Raw genomic sequence first — 21,945 nt, forward strand, 5'->3', positions numbered from 1 at the left:
TGAGGGGTGTGGGGTATATCAGTGTGTTACAGTGAAGGGTGTGGGGTATATCAGGGTGTTACAGTGAGGGGTGAAGGGTACATCAGGGTGTTACTGTGAGGGGTGTGGGGTATGTCAGCGTGTTACAGTCAGGGGTGTGGTGTATATCAGGATGTTACAGTGAGGGGTGTGGTGTATATCAGTGTCTTACAGTGAGGGGTGTGGGGTATTTCAGGGTGTTAAAGGGATGGGTGTGGGATAAATCTGAGTGTTACAGTGAGGGGTGTGGGGTATATCAGGGTGTTACAGTGAGGGGGGTGGGGTATATCTGAGTGTTACTGTGAGGGGTGTGGGGTACATCAGGGTGTTACTGTGAGGGGTGTGGGGTATGTCAGCCTGTTACAGTGAGGGGTGTGGTGTATATCAGGATGTTACAGTGAGGGGTGTGGGGTATATCAGTGCGTTACAGTGAGTGGTGTGGTGTATATCAGGGTGTTACAGTGAGAGGTGTGGGTTATATCAGGGTTTTACAGTGAGGCGTGTGGGGTATGTCAGGGTGTTACAGTGAGGGGTGTGGGGTATATCAGTGCGTTACAGTAAGGGGTGTGGAGTCTATCAGTCTGTTACAGTGAGGGACGGGGGGTATGTCAGTCTGTTACAGTGAGGGGGGTGGGGTATATCAGTGTTAGTTTGAGGGGTGAGGGGTATTTCAGTGTGTTACACTGAGGGGTGTGTGGTATATCAGGGTGTTACAGTGAGGGGTTTGGGGTATATCATTGCGTTACAGTGAGACGCGTGGAGTATAACACACTGATATACTCCACGCGTCTCACTGTAACGCAATGATATACCCCAAGCCCCTCACTGTAACACCCTGATATACCACACTGTAACACCCAGATATACCCCACACCCCTCACTGTAACACACTGATATACCCCACACCCCTCACTGTTACAGTGAGGGGTGTAAGGTACATCTGAGTGTTACAGTGAGGGGTGTGGTGTACATCAGGGTGTTACAGTGAGGGTTGTGGGGTATATCAGAGTGGTACAGTGAGTGGTATGGAGTATATCACAGTGTTACAGTGAGGGATGTGGAGTATATCAGGGTGTTACAGTGAGGGGTGTAAGGTACATCTGAGTGTTACAGTGAGGGGTGTGGTGTACATCAGGGTGTTACAGTGAGGGGTGTGGGGTATGTCAGAGAGTTAAAGTGAGGGGTGTGGGTTATGTTGAGTGTTACAGTGAGGGGTGTGGTGTACATCAGGGTGTTACACTGAGGGGTGTGGGGTATGTCAGAGTGTTACAGTGAGGGGTGTGGGGCATATCAGAGTGTTACAGTGAGGTATGTGGGGTTTATCAGTGCGTTACAGTGAGGTGTGTGGGGTATATCAGAGTGTTACAGTGAGGAATGTGGGGTATATCAGTGCCTTACAGTGAGGGGTGTGTTGTATATCAGAGAGTTAAAGTGAGGGGTGTGGGGTATATCAGGGTGTAACATTGAAGGGTGTGGGCTCTATTAGTGTTATAGTGAGGGGTGTCGGGTATATCAGGGTGATACAGTAACGGTTGTGTGGTTTATCAGTGTGTTACAGAGAGAGGTGTGAGGTATATCAGTGTCTTACAGTGAGGGGTGTGGTGTATATCTGGGTGTTGCAGTGAGGGGTGCGGGATATGTCAGGGTGTTACAGTGAAGGGTGTGGGGTATATCAGTGTGTTACAGTGAGGGGTGTGGGATATATCAGTGTGTTACAGTGAGAGGTGTGGGGGATATCAGTGCCTTACAGTGAGGGGTGTGGGGTATGTCAGGGTGTTACAGTGAAGGGTGTGGGGTATATCAGTGTGTTACAGTGAGGGATGTGTGGTGTATCTGAGTGCTGAAGTGTGGCCTGTGGGATATGTCAGCGCTTTGCAGTGAGAGGTGTCGGGTACATCAGTGTGTTACACTCGGGGGTGAGGGGTATATCAGAGTGTTACAGTGAGGAATGTGGGGTATGTCAGAGTGTTACAGTGAGGGGTGTGGGGTATATCAGTGTGTTACAGTGAGGGGTGTGGGGTATATCAGAGTGTTACAGTAGGGAATGTGGGGTATATCAGTGTGTTACAGGGAGGGGTGTGGGGTATATCAGTGTGTTATAGTGAGGGGAGTGGGGTATATCAATGTGTTACAGTGAGGGGAGTGGGGTATATCAGGGTGTTACAGTGAGGGGTGTGGGGTATATCAGCGTGTTACAGTGAAGGGTGTGGGGTATATCAGCGTGTTACAGTGAGGGGTGTGGGGTACATCAGTGCGTTACATGAGGGGTGTGGGGTATATCAGGGTGTAACATTGAAGGGTGTGGGCTCTATTAGTGTTATAGTGAGGGGTGTCGGGTATATCAGGGTGATACAGTAACAGTTGTGTGGTTTATCAGTGTGTTTCAGAGAGGGGTGTGAGGTATATCAGTGTGTTATAGTGAGGCGTGTGGGGTATATCAAGGTGTTACAGTGAGGGGTGTGGGGTATATCAGTGTGTTGCAGTGAGGGGTGTGGGGTATATCAGTGTGTTGCAGTGAGGGGTGTGGGGTATATCAGTGTGTTACAGTGAGGGGTGTGGGGTATATCAGGGTGTTACAGTGAAGGGTGTGGGGTATATCAGTGTGTTGCAGTGAGGGGTGTGGGGTACATCAGGGTGTTACAGTGAGGGGTTTGGGGTATATCAGTGCGTTACAGTGAGACGTGTGGAGTATATCAGTGTGTTACAGTGAGTGGTGTGGGCTATATCAGGGTGTTACAGTGAGGGGTGTGAGGTATATCTGGGTGTTACAGTGACGAGTGTGGGGTTTATCAGGGTATTACAGTGAGGGGTGTGGGGTATATCAGTGTGTTACAGTGAGGGGTGTGGCGTATATCAGTGTGTTACAGTGAGGGGTGTGGGGTATATCTGGGTGTTACAGTGAGGGGTGTGGGGTATATCAGGGTGTTACAGTGAGGGGTGTGGGGTATATCAGGGTGTTACCGTGAAGTGTGTGGGGTATATCAGTGTGTTACAGTGAGGGGTGTGGGGTATATCTGGGTGTTACAGTGACGGGTGTGGGGTATATCTGGGTGTTACAGTGACGGGTGTGGGGTATATCAGGGTGTTACAGTGAGGTGTGTGGGGTATATCAGGGTGTTACAGTGAGGGGTGTGGGGTATATCAGGGTGTTACAGTGAGGGGTGTGTGGTATATCAGGGTGTTACAGTGAGGGGTTTGGGGTATATCAGTGTGTTACAGTGAGGGGTGTGTGGTATATCAGGGTGTTACAGTGAGGGGTTTGGGGTATATCAGAGTGTTACAGTGAAGGGTGTGGGGTATATCAGGGTGTTACAGTGAGGGGTTTGGGGTATATCAGTGCGTTACAGTGAGACGTGTGGAGTATATCAGTGTGTTACAGTGAGTGGTGTGGGCTATATCAGGGTGTTACAGTGAGGGGTGTGGGGTATATCAGTGTGTTACAGTGAGGGGTGTGGGGTATATCTGGGTGTTACAGTGACGAGTGTGGGGTTTATCAGGTTATTACAGTGAGGGGTGTGGGGTATATCAGTGTGTTACAGTGAGGGGTGTGGCGTATATCAGTGTGTTACAGTGAGGGGTGTGGGGTATATCTGGGTGTTACAGTGAGGGGTGTGGGGTATATCAGGGTGTTACAGTGAGGGGTGTGGGGTATATCAGGGTGTTACCGTGAAGTGTGTGGGGTATATCAGTGTGTTACAGTGAGGGGTGTGGGGTATATCTGGGTGTTACAGTGACGGGTGTGGGGTATATCTGGGTGTTACCGTGAGGGGTGTGGGGTATATCAGGGTGTTACAGTGAGGTGTGTGGGGTATATCAGGGTGTTACAGTGAGGGGTGTGGGGTATATCAGGGTGTTACAGTGAGGGGTGTGTGGTATATCAGGGTGTTACAGTGAGGGGTTTGGGGTATATCAGTGTGTTACAGTGAGGGGTGTGTGGTATATCAGGGTGTTACAGTGAGGGGTTTGGGGTATATCAGAGTGTTACAGTGAGGAGTGTGGGGTATATCAGGGTGTTACAGTGAGGGGTGTGGGGTATATCAGTGTGTTACAGTGAGGGGTGTGTGGTATATCAGTGTGTTACAGTGAGGGGTGTGGGGTATTCAGTGTGTTACAGTGAGGGGTGTGTGGTATATCAGGGTGTTACAGTGAGGGGTTTGGGGTATATCAGGGTGTTACAGTGTGGGGTGTGGGATATATCAGGGTGTTACAGTGAGGGGTGTGGGGTATATCAGGGTGTCACAGTGAGCGGTGTGGGGTATATCAGGGTGTTACAGTGAGGGGTGTGGGGTATATCAGGGTGTTACAGTGAAGGGTGTGGGGTATATCAGTGTGTTGCAGTGAGGGGTGTGGGGTATATCAGTGTGTTACAATGAGGGGTGTGGGGTATATCAGTGTGTTGCAGTGAGGGGTGTGGGGTATATCAGTGTGTTACAGTGAGGGGTGTGGGGTATATCAGGGTGTTACAGTGAAGGGTGTGGGGTATATCAGTGTGTTGCAGTGAGGGGTGTGGGGTGTATCAGTGTGTTGCAGTGAGGGGTGTGGGGTATATCAGTGTGTTACAATGAGGGGTGTGGGGTATATCAGTGTCATACAGTGAGAGGTTTGGGGTATATCAATGTGTTACAGTGAGGGGTGTGGGGTATATCCGTGTGTTACAGTGAGGGGTGTGGGGTATATCTGGGTGTCACAGTTAGGGGTGTGGGGTATATCAGTGTGTTACAATGAGGGGTGTGGGGTATATCAGTGTCGTACAGTGAGAGGTTTGGGGTATATCAGTGTGTTACAGTGAGGGGTGTGGGGTATATCAGTGTGTGACAGTGAAGGGTGTGGGGTATATCAGGGTGTTACAGTGAAGGGTGTGGGGTATATCAGTGTGTTGCAGTGAGGGGTGTGGGGTATATCAGTGTGTTACAATGACGGGTGTGGGGTATATCAAGGTGTTAAAGTGAGGGGTGTGGGGTATATCAGTGTGTTACAGTGAAGGGTGTGGGGTATATCAGTGTGTTGCAGTGAGGGGTGTGGGATATATCAGGGTATTACAGTGAGGGGTGTGGGGTATATCAAGGTGTTACAGTGAGGGGTGTGGGGTATATCAGTGTGTTACAGTGAAGGGTGTGGGGTATATCAGTGTGTTGCAGTGAGGGGTGTGGGATATATCAGGGTATTACAGTGAGGGGTGTGGGGTATATCAAGGTGTTAAAGTGAGGTGTGTGGGGTATATCAGTGTGTAACAGTGAGAGTTGTTGGGTTTATCAGTGTGTTACAGTGAGGGATTTGGGGTGTGTCAGTGTGTTACAGTGAGGGGTGTGGGGTATATCAGTGTCGTACAGTGAGAGGTTTGGGGTAGAGCAGAGTGTTACAGTAAGGGGTTTGGGGTATATCAGTGTGCTACAGTGAGGGGTGAGGGTATTTCAGGGCATTACAGTGAGGGATGTGGGGTATATCAGGGTGTTAAGTGAAAGGTGTGGGGTATATCCAAGTGTTACAGTGAGGGGTGTGGGGTATATAAGTTTGTTACAGTGAGGGGTGTGGGGTATATCAGTGTGTTACAGTGAGGGATGAGGCGTTTATCAGTGTTACAGTGAGGGGTGTGAGGTATATCAGTTTGTCACAGTGAGGGATGTGGGGTATATCAGGGTGTTACAGTGAGGGATGTGGGGTATATCACAGTGTTACAGTGAGGGATGTGGAGTATATCAGGGTGTTACAGTGAGGGGTGTAAGGTACATCAGGGTGTTACAGTGAGGGGTGTGGGGTATGTCAGAGTGTTACAGTGAAGGGTGTGGGGTATATCAGTGTGTTACAGTGAGGGGTGTGGGGTATATCAGAGTGTTACAGTGAAGGGTGTGGGGTATATCAGTGTGTTACAGTGAGGGGAGTGTAGTGTATCTGAGTGTCGAAGTGTGGCGTGTGGGATATGTCAGTGCTTTACAGTGAGAGGTGTCGGGTACATCAGTGTGTTACACTCGGGGGTGTGGGGTATATCAGAGTGTTACAGTGAGGAATGTGGGGTATATCAGTGTGTTACAGTGAGGAGTGTGGGGTATATCAGTGTGTTACAGTGAGGGGTGTGGGGTATATCACAGTGTTACAGTAGGGAATGTGGGGTATATCAGTGTGTTACAGTGAGGGGTGTGGGGTATATCAGAGTGTTACAGTGAGGAATGTGGGGTATATCAGTGCCTTACAGTGAGGGGTGTTGTGTATATCAGAGAGTTAAAGTGAGGGGTGTGGGTTATGTTGAGTGTTACAGTGAGGGGTGTGGTGTATATCTGGGTGTTACAGTGAGGGGTGTAAGGTACATCAGGGTGTTACAGTGAGGGGTGTGGGGTATGTCAGAGTGTTACAGTGAAGGGTGTGGGGTATATCAGTGTGTTACAGTGAGGGGTGTGTGGTGTATCTGAGTGTCGAAGTGTGGTGTGTGGGATCTGTCAGTGCTTTACAGTGAGGGGGGTGTGGTATATCAGGGTGTTACAGTGAGGGGTGTGGGGTATATCAGAGTGTTACAGTGAGGGGTGTGGGGTATATCAGTGTGTTACAGTGAGGGGTGTGGGTTATATCAGTGTGTTACAGTGAGGTATGTGGGGTATATCAGTGTGTTACAGTGAAGGGTGTGGGGTATATATCAGCGTGTTACAGTGAGGGGTGTGGGGTATGTCAGAGTGTTACAGTGAGGGGTGTGGGGTATATCAGTGTGTTACAGTGAGGGGTGTGGTATATATCAGTGTTACAGTGAGAGGTTTGGGGTATATCAGTGTGCTACAGTGAGGGGTGAGGGTATTTCAGGGCGTTACAGTGAGGGATGTGGGGTATATCAGGGTGTTAAGTGATAGGTGTGGTGTATATCAGAGTGTTACAGTGAGGGGTGTGGGGTATATCAGTGTGTCACAGTGAGGTATGTGGGGTATATCAGGGTGTTACAGTGAGGGTTGTGGGGTATATCTGAGTGGTACAGTGAGTGGTATGGGGTATATCACAGTGTTACAGTGAGGGATGTGAAGTATATCAGGGTGTTACAGTGAGGGGTGTGGGGTATATCAGGGTGGTACAGTGAGTGGTATGGGGTATATCACAGTGTTACAGTGAGGGATGTGAAGTATATCAGGGTGTTACAGTGAGGGGTGTGGGGTATATCAGGGTGGTACAGTGAGGGATGTATGGTACATCTGAGTGTTACAGTGAGGGGTGTGGTGTACATCAGGGTGTTACAGGGTGTGGGGTATATCAGTGTGTTACAGTGAAGGGTGTGGGGAACATCAGCGTGTTACAGAGAGGGGTGTGAGGTATATCAGTGTGTTACAGTGAGGGGTGTGGGGTATATCAGTGTGTTACAGTGAAGGGTGTGGGGAACATCAGCGTGTTACAGAGAGGGGTGTGAGGTATATCAGTGTGTTACAGTGAGGGGTGTGGGGTATATCAGGATGTTACAGTGAGGGATATGGAGTATATCAGGGTGTTACAGTGAGGGGTGTAAGGTACATCTGAGTGTTACAGTGAGGGGTGTGGTGTACATCAGGGTGTTACAGTGAGGGGTGTGGGGTATGTCAGAGAGTTAAAGTGAGGGGTGTGGGTTATGTTGAGTGTTACAGTGAGGGGTGTGGTGTACATCAGGGTGTTACAGTGAGGGGTGTGGGGTATATCAGAGAGTTAAAGTGAGGGGTGTGGGTTATGTTGAGTGTTACAGTGAGGGGTGTGGTGTACATCAGGGTGATGCAGTGAGGGGTGCGGGGTATGTCAGAGTGTTACAGTGAAGGGTGTGGGGTATATCAGTGTGTTACAGTGAGGGGTGTGTGGTGTATCTGAGTGCTGAAGTGTGGCCTGTGGGATATGTCAGCGCTTTGCAGTGAGAGGTGTCGGGTACATCAGTGTGTTACACTCGGGGGTGTGGGGTATATCAGAGTGTTACAGTGAGGAATGTGGGGTATGTCAGAGTGTTACAGGGAGGGGTGTGGGGTATATCAGCGTGTTACAGTGAAGGGTGTGGGGTATATCAGCGTGTTACAGTGAGGGGTGTGGGATATATCAGTGCGTTACATGAGGGGTGTGGGGTATATCAGGGTGTAACATTGAAGGGTGTGGGCTCTATTAGTGTTATAGTGAGGGGTGTCGGGTATATCAGGGTGATACAGTAACAGTTGTGTGGTTTATCAGTGTGTTTCAGAGAGGGGTGTGAGGTATATCAGTGTGTTATAGTGAGGCGTGTGGGGTATATCAAGGTGTTACAGTGAGGGGTGTGGGGTATATCAGTGTCTTACAGTGAGGGGTGTGGAGTTTATCCGGGGGTTAAAGTGATGGGTGTGAGGTATATCTGAGTGTTACAGTGAGGGGTGTGGGGTATATCAGTGTTTTACAGTGAGGGGTGTGGGCTATATCAGTGTGTTACAGTGAGTGGTATGGGGTATATCAATGTTAGTTTGAGGGGTGTGGGGTATTTCAGTGTGTTACAGTGAGGGGTGTGTGGTATATCAGAGTGTTACAGTGAGGGGTTTGGGGTATATCAGTGCGTTACAGTGAGACGTGTGGAGTATATCAGTGTGTTACAGTGACGAGTGTGGGGTTTATCAGGGTATTACAGTGAGGGGTGTGGGGTATATCAGTGTGTTACAGTGAGGGGTGTGGGGTATATCCGTGTGTTACAGTGAGGGGTGTGGGGTATATCTGGGTGTTACAGTGAGGGGTGTGGGGGTATATCCGGGTGTTACAGTGAGGGGTGTGTGGTATATCAGGATGTTACAGTGAGGGGTGTGGGGTATATCAGGGTGTTACAGTGAAGGGTGTGGGGTATATCAGTGTGTTGCAGTGAGGGGTGTGGGATATATCAGGGTATTACAGTGAGGGGTGTGGGGTATATCAAGGTGTTAAAGTGAGGTGTGTGGGGTATATCAGTGTGTAACAGTGAGAGTTGTTGGGTTTATCAGTGTGTTACAGTGAGGGATTTGGGGTGTGTCAGTGTGATACAGTGAGGGGTGTGGGGTATATCAGTGTGTTACAGTGAGGGATGTGGGGTATGTCAGTGTCGTACAGTGAGAGGTTTGGGGTATAGCAGAGTGTTGCAGTAAGGGGTTTGGGGTATATCAGTGTGTTACAGTGAGGGGTGAGGGTATTTCAGGGCGTTACAGTGAGGGATGTGGGGTATATCAGGGTGTTAAGTGAAAGGTGTGGGGTATATCAGAGTGTTACAGTGAGGGGTGTGGGGTATATAAGTTTGTTACAGTGAGGGGTGTGGGGCATATCAGTGTGTTACAGTGAGGGATGTGGCGTTTATCAGTGTTACAGTGAGGGGTGTGAGGTATATCAGTTTGTCACAGTGAGGGATGTGGGGTATATCAGGGTGTTACAGTGAGGGATGTGGGGTATACCGGGGTGTTCCAGTGAGGGGTATGGGGTATATCACAGTGTTACAGTGAGGGGTGTGGAGTATATCAGGGTGTTACAGTGAGGGGTGTAAGGTACATCAGGGTGTTACAGTGAGGGGTGTGGGGTATGTCAGAGTGTTACAGTGAAGGGTGTGGGGTATATCAGTGTGTTACAGTGAGGGGTGTGTGGTGTATCTGAGTGTCGAAGTGTGGCGTGTGGGATATGTCAGTGCTTTACAGTGAGAGGTGTCGGGTACATCAGTGTGTTACACTCGGGGGTGTGGGGTATATCAGAGTGTTACAGTGAGGAATGTGGGGTATATCAGTGTGTTACAGTGAGGGGGGTGTGGTATATCAGAGTGTTACAGTGAGGAATGTGGAGTATATCAGTGCCTTCCAGTGAGGGGTGTGGTGTATATCAGAGAGTTAAAGTGAGGGGTGTGGGTTATGTTGAGTGTTACAGTGAGGGGTGTGGTGTATATCTGGGTGTTACAGTGAGGGGTGTAAGGTACATCAGGGTGTTACAGTGAGGGGTGTGGGGTCTGTCAGAGTGTTACAGTGAAGGGTGTGGGGTATATCAGTGTGTTACAGTGAGGGGTGTGTGGTGTATCTGAGTGTCGAAGTGTGGCGTGTGGGATATGTCAGTGCTTTACAGTGAGGGGGGTGTGGTATATCAGGGTGTTACAGTGAGGGGTGTGGGGTATATCAGTGTTACAGTGAGGAATGTGGGGTATATCAGTGTGTTACAGTGAGGGGTGTGGGGTATATCAGAGTGTTACAGTGAGGAGTGTGGGGTATATCAGTGTGTTACAGTGAGGGGTGTGGGGTATATCAGTGTGTTACAGTGAGGGGTGTGGGGTATATCAGTGTGTTACAGTGAGGGGTGTGGGGTATATCAGTGTGTTACAGTGAGGGGTGTGGGGTATATCAGTGTGTTACAGTGAGGTATGTGGGGTATATCAGTGTGTTACAGTGAAGGGTGTGGGGTATATATCAGCGTGTTACAGTGAGGGGTGTGGGGTATGTCAGAGTGTTACAGTGAGGGGTGTGGGGTATATCAGTGTCGTACACTGAGGGGTGTGGTATATATCAGTGTTACAGTGAGAGGTTTGGGGTATATCAGTGTGCTACAGTGAGGGGTGAGGGTATATCAGAGTGTTACAGTGAGGGATGTGGCGTTTATCAGTGTTACAGTGAGGGGTGTGAGCTATATCAGTGTGTCACAGTGAGGGATGTGGGGTATATCAGGGTGTTACAGTGAGGGTTGTGGGGTATATCAGAGTGGTACAGTGAGTGGTATGGGGTATATCACAGTGTTACAGTGAGGGATGTGGAGTATATCAGGGTGTTACAGTGAGGGGTGTAAGGTACATCTGAGTGTTACAGTGAGGGGTGTGGTGTACATCAGGGTGTTACAGTGAGGGGTGTGGGGTATGTCAGAGAGTTAAACTGAGGGGTGTGGGTTATGTTGAGTGTTACAGTGAGGGGTGTGGTGTACATCAGGGTGATACACTTAGGGGTGTGGGGTATGTCAGAGTGTTACAGTGAGGGGTGTGGGGTATATCAGAGTGTTACAGTGAGAGGTGTGGGGTATATCAGTGTGTTACAGTGAGGGGTGTGAGGTATATCAGAGTGTTACAGTGAGAGGTGTGGGGTATATCAGTGTGTTACAGTGAGGGGTGTGAGGTATATCAGGGTGTTACAGTGAGGGGTGCGAGGTATATCAGTGTGTTACAGTGAGGGGTGTGAGGTATATCAGTGTGTTACAGTGAGGGGTGTGGGGGATATCAGTGCGTTACAGTGAGGGGTGTGGGGTATATCAGTGTGTTACAGTGAGGAATGTGGGGTATATCAGTGCCTTACAGTGAGGGGTGTGGTGTATATCAGAGAGTTAAAGTGAGGGGTGTGGGTTATGTTGAGTGTTACAGTGAGGGGTGTGGTGTATATCTGGGTGTTGCAGTGAGGGGTGCGGGGTATGTCAGAGTGTTACAGTGAATGGTGTGGGGTATATCAGTGTGTTACAGTGAGGGGTGTGTGGTGTATCTGAGTGCTGAAGTGTGGCCTGTGGGATATGTCAGCGCTTTGCAGTGAGAGGTGTCGGGTACATCAGTGTGTTACACTCGGGGGTGAGGGGTATATCAGAGTGTTACAGTGAGGAATGTGGGGTATATCAGTGTGTTACAGGGAGGGGTGTGGGGTATATCAGCGTGTAACAGTGAGGGGTGTGGGGTATATCAGTGCGTTACATGAGGGGTGTGGGGTATATCAGGGTGTAACATTGAAGGGTGTGGGCTCTATTAGTGTTATAGTGAGGGGTGTCGGGTATATCAGGGTGATACAGTACCGGTTGTATGGTTTATCAGTGTGTTACAGAGAGGGGTGTGAGGTATATCAGTGTGTTATAGTGAGGCGTGTGGGGTATATCAAGGTGTTACAGTGAGGGGTGTGGGGTATATCAGTGTCTTACAGTGAGGGGTGTGGAGTTTATCCGGGGGTTAAAGTGATGGGTGTGAGGTATATCTGAGTGTTACAGTGAGGGGTGTGGGGTATATCAGTGTGTTACAGTGAGGGTTGTGGGGTATATCAGTGTGTTACAGTGAGTGGTGTGGGGTATATCAGTGTGTTACAGTGAGGGGTGTGGGGTATATCAGAGTGTTACAGTGAGGGTTGTTGGGTGTATCAGTGTGTTACAGTGAGTGGTGTAGGGTATATCAGTGTGTTACAGTGAGTGGTGTGGGGTATATCAGTGTGTTACAGTGAGGGTTGTGGGGTATATCAGTGTGTTACAGTGAGTGGTGTGGGGTATATCAGTGTGTTACAGTGAGGGGTGTGGGGTATATCAGTGTGTTACAGTGAGGGTTGTTGGGTGTATCAGTGTGTTACAGTGAGAGATGTGGGGTATATCAGTGTTATAGTGAGGAGTGTGGGGTATATCAGGGTGTTACAGTGAGGGTGTGGGGTATATCAGTGTGTTACAGTGAGGGGTGTGGTGTATATCAGTGTGTTACAGTGAGGGATGTGGGGTATATCAGTGTCGTACACTGAGAGGTGTGGCATATATCAGTGTTACAGTGAGAGGTTTGGGGTATAGCAGAGTGTTACAGTGAGGGGTGTGGGGTATATCAGTGTGCTACAGTGAGGGGTGTGGGTATTTCAGGGCGTTACAGTGAGGGATGTGGGCTATATCAGGGTGTTAGGTGAAAGTTTTGGGGTATATCAGAGTGTTACAGTGAGGGGTGTGGGGTATATCAGTGTGTTACAGTGAGGGATGTGGCGTTTATCAGTTTTACAGTGAGGGGTGTGGGTATATCAGTGTGTCACAGTGAGGGATGTGGGGTATATCACAGTGTTACAGTGAGGGATGTGGAGTATATCAGGGTGTTACAGTGAGGGGTGTGGGGTATGTCAGAGTGTTACAGTGAAGGGTGTGGGGTATATCAGTGTGTTACAGTGAGGGGTGTGGGGTATATCAGGGTGTTACAGTGAGGTATGTGGGGTGTATCAGTGTGTTACAGTGAGGGGCGTGGGGTATATCAGAGTGTTACAGTGAGGAATGTGGGGTATGTCAGTGCGTTACAGTGAGGTATGTGGGGTATATCAGTGTGTTACAGTGAGTGGTATGGGGTATATCAGGGTGTAACAGTGAAGGGTGTGGGCTCTATTAGTGTTACAGTGAGGAGTGTGGGGTATATCAGTGTGTTACAGTGAGGGATATGGTGTATATCAGTCTGTTATAGTGAGGCGTGTGGGGTATATCAAGGTGTTACAGTGAGGGGTGTGGGGTATGTCAGTGTCTTACAGTGAGGGGTGTGGAGTATATCCGGGTATTAAAGTGATGGGTGTGAGGTGTATCAGTGTGTTACAGTGAAGGGTGTGGGGTATATCAGGGTGTTACAGTGAGGGGTGTGGGGTATATCAGGGTGTTACAGTGAGGGGTGTGGTGCATATTAGTGTGTTACAGTGACGGGTGTGGGGTATATCAGTGTGTTCCAGTGAGGGGTGTGGGGTATATCAGTGTGTTACAGTGAGGGGTGTGGTGCATATTAGTGTGTTACAGTGACGGGTGTGGGGTATATCAGTGTGTTCCAGTGAGGGGTGTGGGGTATATCAGTGTGTTACAGTGAGGGGTGTGGTGCATATTAGTGTGTTACAGTGACGGGTGTAGGGTATATCAGTGTGTTCCAGTGAGGGGTGTGGGGTATATCAGTGTGTTACAGTGAGGGGTGTGGGATATATCAGCGTGTTACAGTGACGGGTGCGGGTTATATCTGGGTGTTACAGTGAGGGATGTGGCGTATAACAATGTTACAGTGAGGGGTGTGGGGTATATCAGGGTGTTACAGTGAGGGGTGTGGGGTATATCAGTGTGTTACAGTGAGGGGTGTGGGGTATGTCAGTGTGTTACAGTGAGGGGTGTGGTGTACATCAGGGTGTTACAGTGAGGGGTGTGGGGTATATCAGGGTGTTACAGTGAGGGATGTGGCGTATAACAATGTTACAGTGAGGGGTGTGGGGTATATCAGTGTGTTACAGTGAGGGGTGTGGGGTATATCAGTGTGTTATAGTGAGGGGTGTGGGGTATATCAGTGTGTTACAGTGAGGGATGTGATGTATATCAGGGTGTTACAGTGAGGGGTGTGGGGTATATCAGGGTGTTATAGTGAGGGGTGTGGGGTATATCAGTGTGTTACAGTGAGGGGTGTGGGGTATGTCAGTGTGTTACAGTGAGGGGTGTGGTGTACATCAGGGTGTTACAGTGAGGGGTGTGGGGTATATCAGGGTGTTACAGTTAGAGGAGTGTGGGGTATATCAGTGTGTTACAGTGAAGGGTGTGGGGTATATCAGTGTGTTACAGTGAGGGGTGTAGGGTATATCAGTGTGTTCCAGTGAAGGGTGTGGGGTATATCTGGGTGTTACAGTGAGGGGTGTGGGGTATATCAGTGTGTTACAGTGAGGGGTGTGAGGTATATCATTGTGTTACAGTGAGGGGTGTGGTGTATATCTGGGTGTTACAGTGAGGGGTGTGGGCTCTATCTGTATTACAGTGAGGGGTGTGGGCTCTATCTGTATTACAGTGAGGCTTATGTCAGATTGTTCCAATAAAGGGTGGAGATTTTATTTTGCATTGTCTTTCCATGTCTCTTGATTATCATTTCCTTACCCTCTGCATTCTCTCTGCAGCTCCAGCCATTTCCGAAGGGTTTTTCAAGATTAAATCTTTACAGTCTGCTGTGTTGTGGCCCTCATCGATGTCCCATCATGCCGTGTCATTGGGTTCTCCTCTTGCTCGGACTCTTTCCAAATCTTCTTTCATTGTCTTTGAGCCAGAATGGGGACATTGCATCGCCTGTTTCAACATCTCCTGAATCTGCCATGATGGCATCAAATTCTGCTCAGTCCCTATCTCATCGCCAAACGATGTTGGTGGCTTCCACAAGTTCGGATGCATTGATCCCTCTTGCAAGTGCTCCCAGCCCACCTATCTCTGCCCTAACTGGACAAGATATCTACGTCAGTGAGGAAGTGAGATCTTCAACAGTTGATGACTTCAGTCCCTTTGAGCAGACCAGCAGCAGCAGCACAAGCTCCCCACAAATCCTCACTTCGGACTTTTCATCAGGCAGCACTGTAGCCATCACCTCGATGAGTCAATCGAGTGAGTCAACAACTCAATCCAGCACATTTCCAGTCTTCAAACCTTCAACTCAAACCAATCCCTCCACTATCATCGAATCTTCAACTCAGCCCAGTCCCTCCACTATCATCGAATCTTCAACTCAGCCCGGTCCCTCCACTATCATCGAATCTTCAACTCAGCCCGGTCCCTCCACTATCATCGAATCTTCAACTCAGCCCGGTCCCTCCACTATCATCGAATCTTCAACTCAGCCCGGTCCCTCCACTATCATCGAATCTTCAACTCAGCCCGGTCCCTCCACTATCATCGAATCTTCAACTCAGCCCGGTCCCTCCACTATCATCGAATCTTCAACTCAGCCCAGTCCCTCCACTATCATTGAATCTTCGACTCTAACAAGCAGCTCCCTGGTCTTTGATTCCTCCAGCCATAGCCCTGGTTCCAGTGCAGTCACCTCGCAGTCTGCCTCTCCACCTACGCAATCAAGAACCATCAGCCCATACTTGATCATCCCTCTGATATTGGTCCTCGCCTTCATCATCATCGTCTTCATCAGCTATTTGTTGGCCAGAAGGAAGAGGGGGCACTCACAGGCCTTTGTGCTCCAGGCTGGGAAGAGGAAGAAGAAAACAGATGATACCTGGGCAGGAAAAGTCACCCTCCCCGAGGATGGAGAGCCCAATGAGGCGGCCGAGGACAAAAAAGATGAGGATTTGAGCTCCAAACGCCTCTCTCTGTCAACCTTCAAAAGGAAGTCCATGGCCCAGACGTCATCAGTTCTCCAGGGACTTGATGTGGAAAAGGGTCCAGACTTGGAACTGGATGTGCAGGAACCTCTCCTGTCCAATGGCCTGAGCTCAGGAAGTACAGCTTCACAGGATGCACCCTCGCAGCCAAACACAGTCTCCAAGAATGAGAATGGTGTGGCTCCTGTCCATGAGCTGCCTCCCCCTGACCCACCCCTCGACATTTCCCAGGGGGTGATACCAGAGTCAGGTGCTCCTAAGACTGCTTTCTGAGAGCCTCATGTCTCTGTGCCCTTTCTGCTTTCTTCCCCAACACGTTCCCACCTCCCCATGCCCCATTCCTGACACCAGAACCCTCTTCACCTGTTGGGGAAAGGGGAGATTGTCTCAAGAATACACTTTCAACTTCAATGCAGAACAGTCTTTCTGGGCTGAATGGTCACCTCCTGTTCGTGTGTAACAGCCTGGAGGAGGGGGCTGAATGGTCACCTCCTGTTTGTGTGTAACAGCCTGGAGGAGGGGGCTGAATGGCTTCCTTCAGTAGCTGTGTTTCTTCTTCTGTGTCCATTTATGTTGGTGGATTTTCACATGTCAGACAGAAATTTTTTGCCAGATCCTGAGAAACACTGTCTATCTCCTTTAAACCCCGGGGAGAGTCAGTGTTTCCCCCCCCCCCCCCTACCCACGTACCCTGGGGACAGTCAGTGTCCCCCTCCCCCATAGCCCGGGAAGAGTCAATGTTCCCCCTCCCCCATACCCCAGGGACAAGTCAGTCCTCGTACTCCAAGGAGAGAGGATGGAGGTGCTGTAAACTAACATTTGGATTTATTTTAGAGGTGACTAGATCTCCCACCTTGGGGAGAGTTAGTGCCAGATCCTGGAGGTTGTAAATTTTTGACAGGATTGGTTTGAGCTTACTCATCTGTAGACAGCTTTTGAGGAACTTTACTTTATTATTTTCCAATAAAGTTCAAATCAAACATACCCTGAGTGTAGTCTGTTCTTGTAGCTCACTTCAGGGAGATGATGCTTACAGCATTTCTGCTACAGCCTCACACACACACAGACACACACACGGACACACACATACAAACAGACGCACACACACAGACGCACACACACAGACGCACACACACAGACGCACACACACAGACGCACACACACAAACAGACAGGCACACACTCCTCTCACACGTAGTCACTCACTCACTATCACACACTCACTCTCACACGTAGTCACTCACTCACTATCACATACTCACTCACTCACTATTACACACTCACTCCCACGCACTCACTCTTACACGTAGTCACTCACTCACTCCCACACACTCTCACTCGTAGTCACTCACTCACTATCATACACTTCTCTCACACGTAGTCACTCACTCACTATCACACACACTCTCATACGTAGTCACACACTCACTATCACATAATCACTCATTCACTATTACACACTCACTCCCACACGTAGTCACTCACTCACTCCCACACACACTCTCACACGTAGTCACTCACTCATTCCCACACACACTCTCACACGTAGTCACTCACTCACTATCACACACTCACTCTCACACATAGTCACTCACTATCACATACTCACTATTACACACATTCCCACACACTCACTCTCTATCATACACTCACTCTCACACGTAGTCACTCACTATCACACACTCACACACGTAGTCACTCACTCACAAACTCACTCACTATTACACACTCACTCTTACACGTAGTCACTCACTCACTCCCACACACACTCTCACATGTAGTCACTCACTCACAAACTCACTCACTATTACACACTCACTCTTACACGTAGTCACTCACTCACTCCCACACACAATCGCACATGTAGTCACTCACTCATTATCACATACTCACTCACTCACTATTACACACTCACTCCCACACACTCACTCCCACACACTCACTCTCACACGTAGTCACTCACTATCACACACTCACTCTCACACATAGTCACTCACTCACTATCATACACTCACCCTCACACATAGTCACACATACACACACACATACACTCACCCTCACACATAGTCACACATACACACACACACACACTCACTCTCACACATAGTCACACATACACACACACACTCACCCTCACACATAGTCACACATACACACACACTCACTCTCACACATAGTCACACATACACACACACACTCTCACACATAGTCACACATACACACACACTCACCCTCACACATAGTCACACATACTTTCTCTCACACATACACACACACACCACACTGACCCTCACAGAGTCACACACACCGAATCTCTCACGTACTCACATACACACATTCTCTTTTATGGTCCGTTTTTACGTTCCCTGTTAGTTGACTCTCATTTTCTATTTTCCATTTCTTAATCAATCACTTTGTCCTCCTTTCCTGAATTCTAAAACTGCTGTTTAAATTCTGACCAGTTTGTATGCCTCTTCTTTGTATAAAATACTATTTTTAATTTTTCTTTGTAAGTCACGGCTTAGCCATCTTTCCTGTTTCATTTTTGCGTCAGACATGAATGAACATTTGTTACAGTTCACTCATGTGTTCTTTGAATGTTTGCCATTGTTTGTCTACCCTCATTCCCTTAAGTGATGTTCCCTTACTCATAACCCATTGCATGGCAAGGTGGCTCAGCGGTCAGCACTACTCCCTCACAGCACCAGGCATCTAGGTTCAATTCCAACCTCAGGCAGTTGTCTGCGTGGAGTTTGCACGTTCTCCCCATGTCTGCGTGGATTTCCTCTGGGTGCTCCAGTTTCCTCCCACAGTCCAAAGATGTGCACATTGGGTAATTTAGCATTGCCAATCCACTCTATAGTGTTCAGGGGTGTGTAGTTTAGGTGCACTAAGCAGGAGTAAATGTAAGGGAATGGGTCTGGGTGGGTTACTCTTTGGAGGGTCGGTGTGGACTTGTCAGGCCAAAGGTCCTGTTTCCACACTGTAGTGAATACTTCTAAAAAGGATTTTTCTCTCTTTCATTTCAGGACTTCAGGACCCTAGCCTCAGAACCGCTTTCCATCTTAAGTTAAGAATTCTATCATATTATGTTCACTCTTAACCAAAGGGGCCTTGCACACTTAAATTGCAATTATTCCCTTCTCAAAATCTACTCATTCCTTTCCAAGCCACTCACCGTCCTGACTTGGAATGGTATCAGTTGTTCCTTTGAGTGTTGCTGGGTCAAAACTCTGGAACTCCCTCCCTAATGGCACTCTGTGTGTGTGTGTCCCTACATCATATGGCCTGCGGTGTTTCAAGAAAGCGGCTCATCCTCACCTTCTCCGGGGCGCTCACGGACCCCAGGAACTCTCCAGAGAGGGCAGGGTCCCAGGTTCGGTGCAAACGTTTGGTTTAGGATGGAGGCCCTGAGCTACTCAAACCTAGAGGATGAAACAAGTTGTTGCTCTGTAGAGGACACTGAGACCAGGCAGGGTTGGAAAGTTCTCGACCCGCTGGAGATAAAAGAAAAGTCCTTGGATCAACGAGAATGAAGAAAGGAAAAAGGAACAGACCTGAATGAGGGACAGCAGAAAACCTCAGCTGGCAGGAGGCTATGGCAGGGGGTAGAGGTGGCTCAGGGATCACAGGAGGATTTGAAAACAAGAGGAACCTCAGCTGGCAGGAGGCTATGGCAGGGGGTAGAGGTGGCTCAGGGATCACAGGAGGATTTGAAAACAAGAGGAAAATTTCACAACAAAGGAGGTGCCACCAGAGAAAGGGTGCAGGCCGTAAGGGAGCAGGGTTGGATGGTGAAGGAGGACGTAATGGTGGGGAAGGCAAATCCCACACTGTAGGCACACAGAATGGTGATCAGGAAACAGGAGGTTGGGAGGGCTGGGGGCAAAGAGATTGAGTAAGGGAGTTCAAGGGAAGGGGTTTGAAGAAGGATCCGAGGAGGTGAGGAGTTTGAGAGAGGAGGGAGGGACTGAGGGAGTGAGGCATGAAGTTCGAGAGAAGGCGGAGAGGTAGTGGGTGAGGGGGGGGTGACGATTTGAGGAAGGAGGTGAGGAGATTGAGGGAGGCAAGGACTTTAAGGAGGGAGGTGAGGGGACTGAAGAGGCAGGTGAGAAGATTAAAGAGGGAGGTCGGGTGTTTGAGGGAGGTGAGCAAATTGAGGAGGTAGGGAGGTAGGCATTTTGAGGGAAGTGAGGAGCTTGAGAGGGAGGTGAGAAGTTTGGGGGAGGTGAGGAACTTGGAGGAAAGAATTATGAGGAGAATCTTGAGGAAGGCAAGGAGTTTGAACAAGGTGTGGAGACTGAGGAGGGTCATGAGGAGATTGAGGAGGATCATGAGGAGACTGAGGAGGGTCATGAGGAGACTGAGGAGGGTCATGAGGAGACTGAGGATGGAGGTGAAGTGAGAGCAGGTGGAATCAGTCTGACTGAAGGAGTACACTCCCCCTCCAGCCTCCAGCTGGAACTGATCCTTTACCGGAGCCTCTGAGGCTTTGCAGAAGAATCTGCAGCTTTCGGGTGGAGCAGAAAGCAGTGTGAGCAGAAACGGTCACTTCCGTTTTAGTTCACCACAAAATAACCGACAGAACACATCCGGCAACACGAGGGGAGAGAGTGAGAGAGGGAGGGAGGGAGGGAGGGAGGGAGGAGGAGAGAGAGAGAGAGCGAGAGAGAGAGAGAAATTGAACAAAGTCCTGGGTGTGTTTGAGGGGAGGGACAGTGGAGGGAGCTTTACTCTATATCTAACCCCGTGCTGTCCCTATCCCTGGGATGGGGGGGGGGGAATAGTGTAGAGGAAGCTTTACTCTGTATCTAACCCCGTGCTGTCCCTGTCCCTGGGATGGGGGGACAGTGTAGAGGGAGCTTTACTCTGTATCTAACCCCATGCTGTCCCTGTCCTGAGAGTATTTGATGGGGGACAGTGTAGAGGGAGCTTTACTCTGTATCTAACCCCATGCTGTCCCTGTCCTGAGAGTGTTTGATGGGGGACAGTGTAGAGGGAGCTTTACTCTGTATCTAACCCCATGCTGTCCCTGTCCTGAGAGTGTTTGATGGGGGACAGTGTAGAGGGAGCTTTACTTTCAGTTTAAAGGAGTAGACTCAGCTTTATTTTAGAGACAGTGTGTTTGGTTGAGTCTGGGGCTAATTGCCCTGATGTGGGGTAATGTCAGAGGCTGGGTTGAACAGATGCCTCATGTAGAGAGCACTGTCTTGGGGCAGACTCGGGGAATGCAACCCCTTGGGGACAGGATCTGGAGTTAGGGTCAGGGGAGCAGTGTTACCCCAGAGAAGACAGTATTGTTAAGTGTCTGGGATCAATGTTGGAGTGTCGGGGGTGGGGGTGGGGGTCAGTGTTGGGGGGGTCAGTGTCGGCGGGGTCAGTGTCGGGGGGGGGGGTCAGTGTCGGGGGAGACAATGTTTGGGAGTTCAGTGTGGGGGGGGTCAGTGTCGGGGGAGGGGGATCAGTGTCGGGGGGGTCAGTGTCGGGGGAGGGGGTCAGTGTCTGGGGGGTAAGTGTCTGGGGGGGGGTCAGTGTCTGGGGGTCAGTGTCGGGGGAGGGGGTCAGTGTCGGGGGGAGTCAGTGTTGGGATGATGCTCCCCCCGGCAGTGGGTCAGTGTCTGGGGGGTAAGTGTCTGGGGGGGGGGTCAGTGTCTGGGGGTCAGTGTCGGGGGGGTCAGTGTTGGGATGATGCTACCCCTGGCAGTGGGTCAGTGTCTGGGGGGTAAGTGTCTGGGGGGGGGGTCAGTGTCTGGGGGGTCAGTGTCGGGATGATGCTCCCCCCGGCAGTGGGTCAGTGTCTGGGGGGTAAGTGTCTGGGGGGGGGGTCAGTGTCGGGATGATGCTCCCCCTGGCAGTGGGTCAGTGTCTGGGGGGTAAGTGTCTGGGGGGGGGGGGTCAGTGTCTGGGGGGTCAGTGTCGGGATGATGCTCCCCCCGGCAGTGGGTCAGTGTCTGGGGGGTAAGTGTCTGGGGGGGGGGTCAGTGTCTGGGGGTCAGTGTCGGGGGGGTCAGTGTTGGGATGATGCTACCCCTGGCAGTGGGTCAGTGTCTGGGGGGGGGTCAGTGTCTGGGGGGTCAGTGTCGGGATGATGCTCCCCCCGGCAGTGGGTCAGTGTCTGGGGGGTAAGTGTCTGGGGGGGGGGTCAGTGTCTGGGGGTCAGTGTCGGGGGGGTCAGTGTTGGGATGATG

At 49.9% G+C, this 21,945-nt stretch overlaps 1 protein-coding gene across 2 annotated transcripts in view; it reads left to right on the forward strand.

Annotated features, from left to right (window-relative positions):
- The window catches only part of LOC148138267 (uncharacterized), a 29,697-nt gene extending 12,955 nt beyond the window's left edge, over positions 1-16,742 (forward strand). For both annotated transcript variants that reach the window (XM_087981792.1, XM_087981793.1), the window contains exon 2: positions 14,556-16,742. In XM_087981792.1, the coding sequence (XP_087837918.1) occupies positions 14,634-16,031 (1,398 nt within the window). In that variant the 5' untranslated portion in view covers positions 14,556-14,633 and the 3' untranslated portion in view covers positions 16,032-16,742. The remainder of the gene's footprint in view (positions 1-14,555) is intronic.
- The last annotated feature ends 5,203 nt before the right edge of the window (positions 16,743-21,945 follow it).

This window comes from Chiloscyllium plagiosum, unplaced genomic scaffold, assembly GCF_037043375.1.
Source record: "Chiloscyllium plagiosum isolate Xiang-an unplaced genomic scaffold, Cpla_swu_hap1 HiC_scaffold_41, whole genome shotgun sequence".
NCBI classification, from domain to species: domain Eukaryota; kingdom Metazoa; phylum Chordata; class Chondrichthyes; order Orectolobiformes; family Hemiscylliidae; genus Chiloscyllium; species Chiloscyllium plagiosum.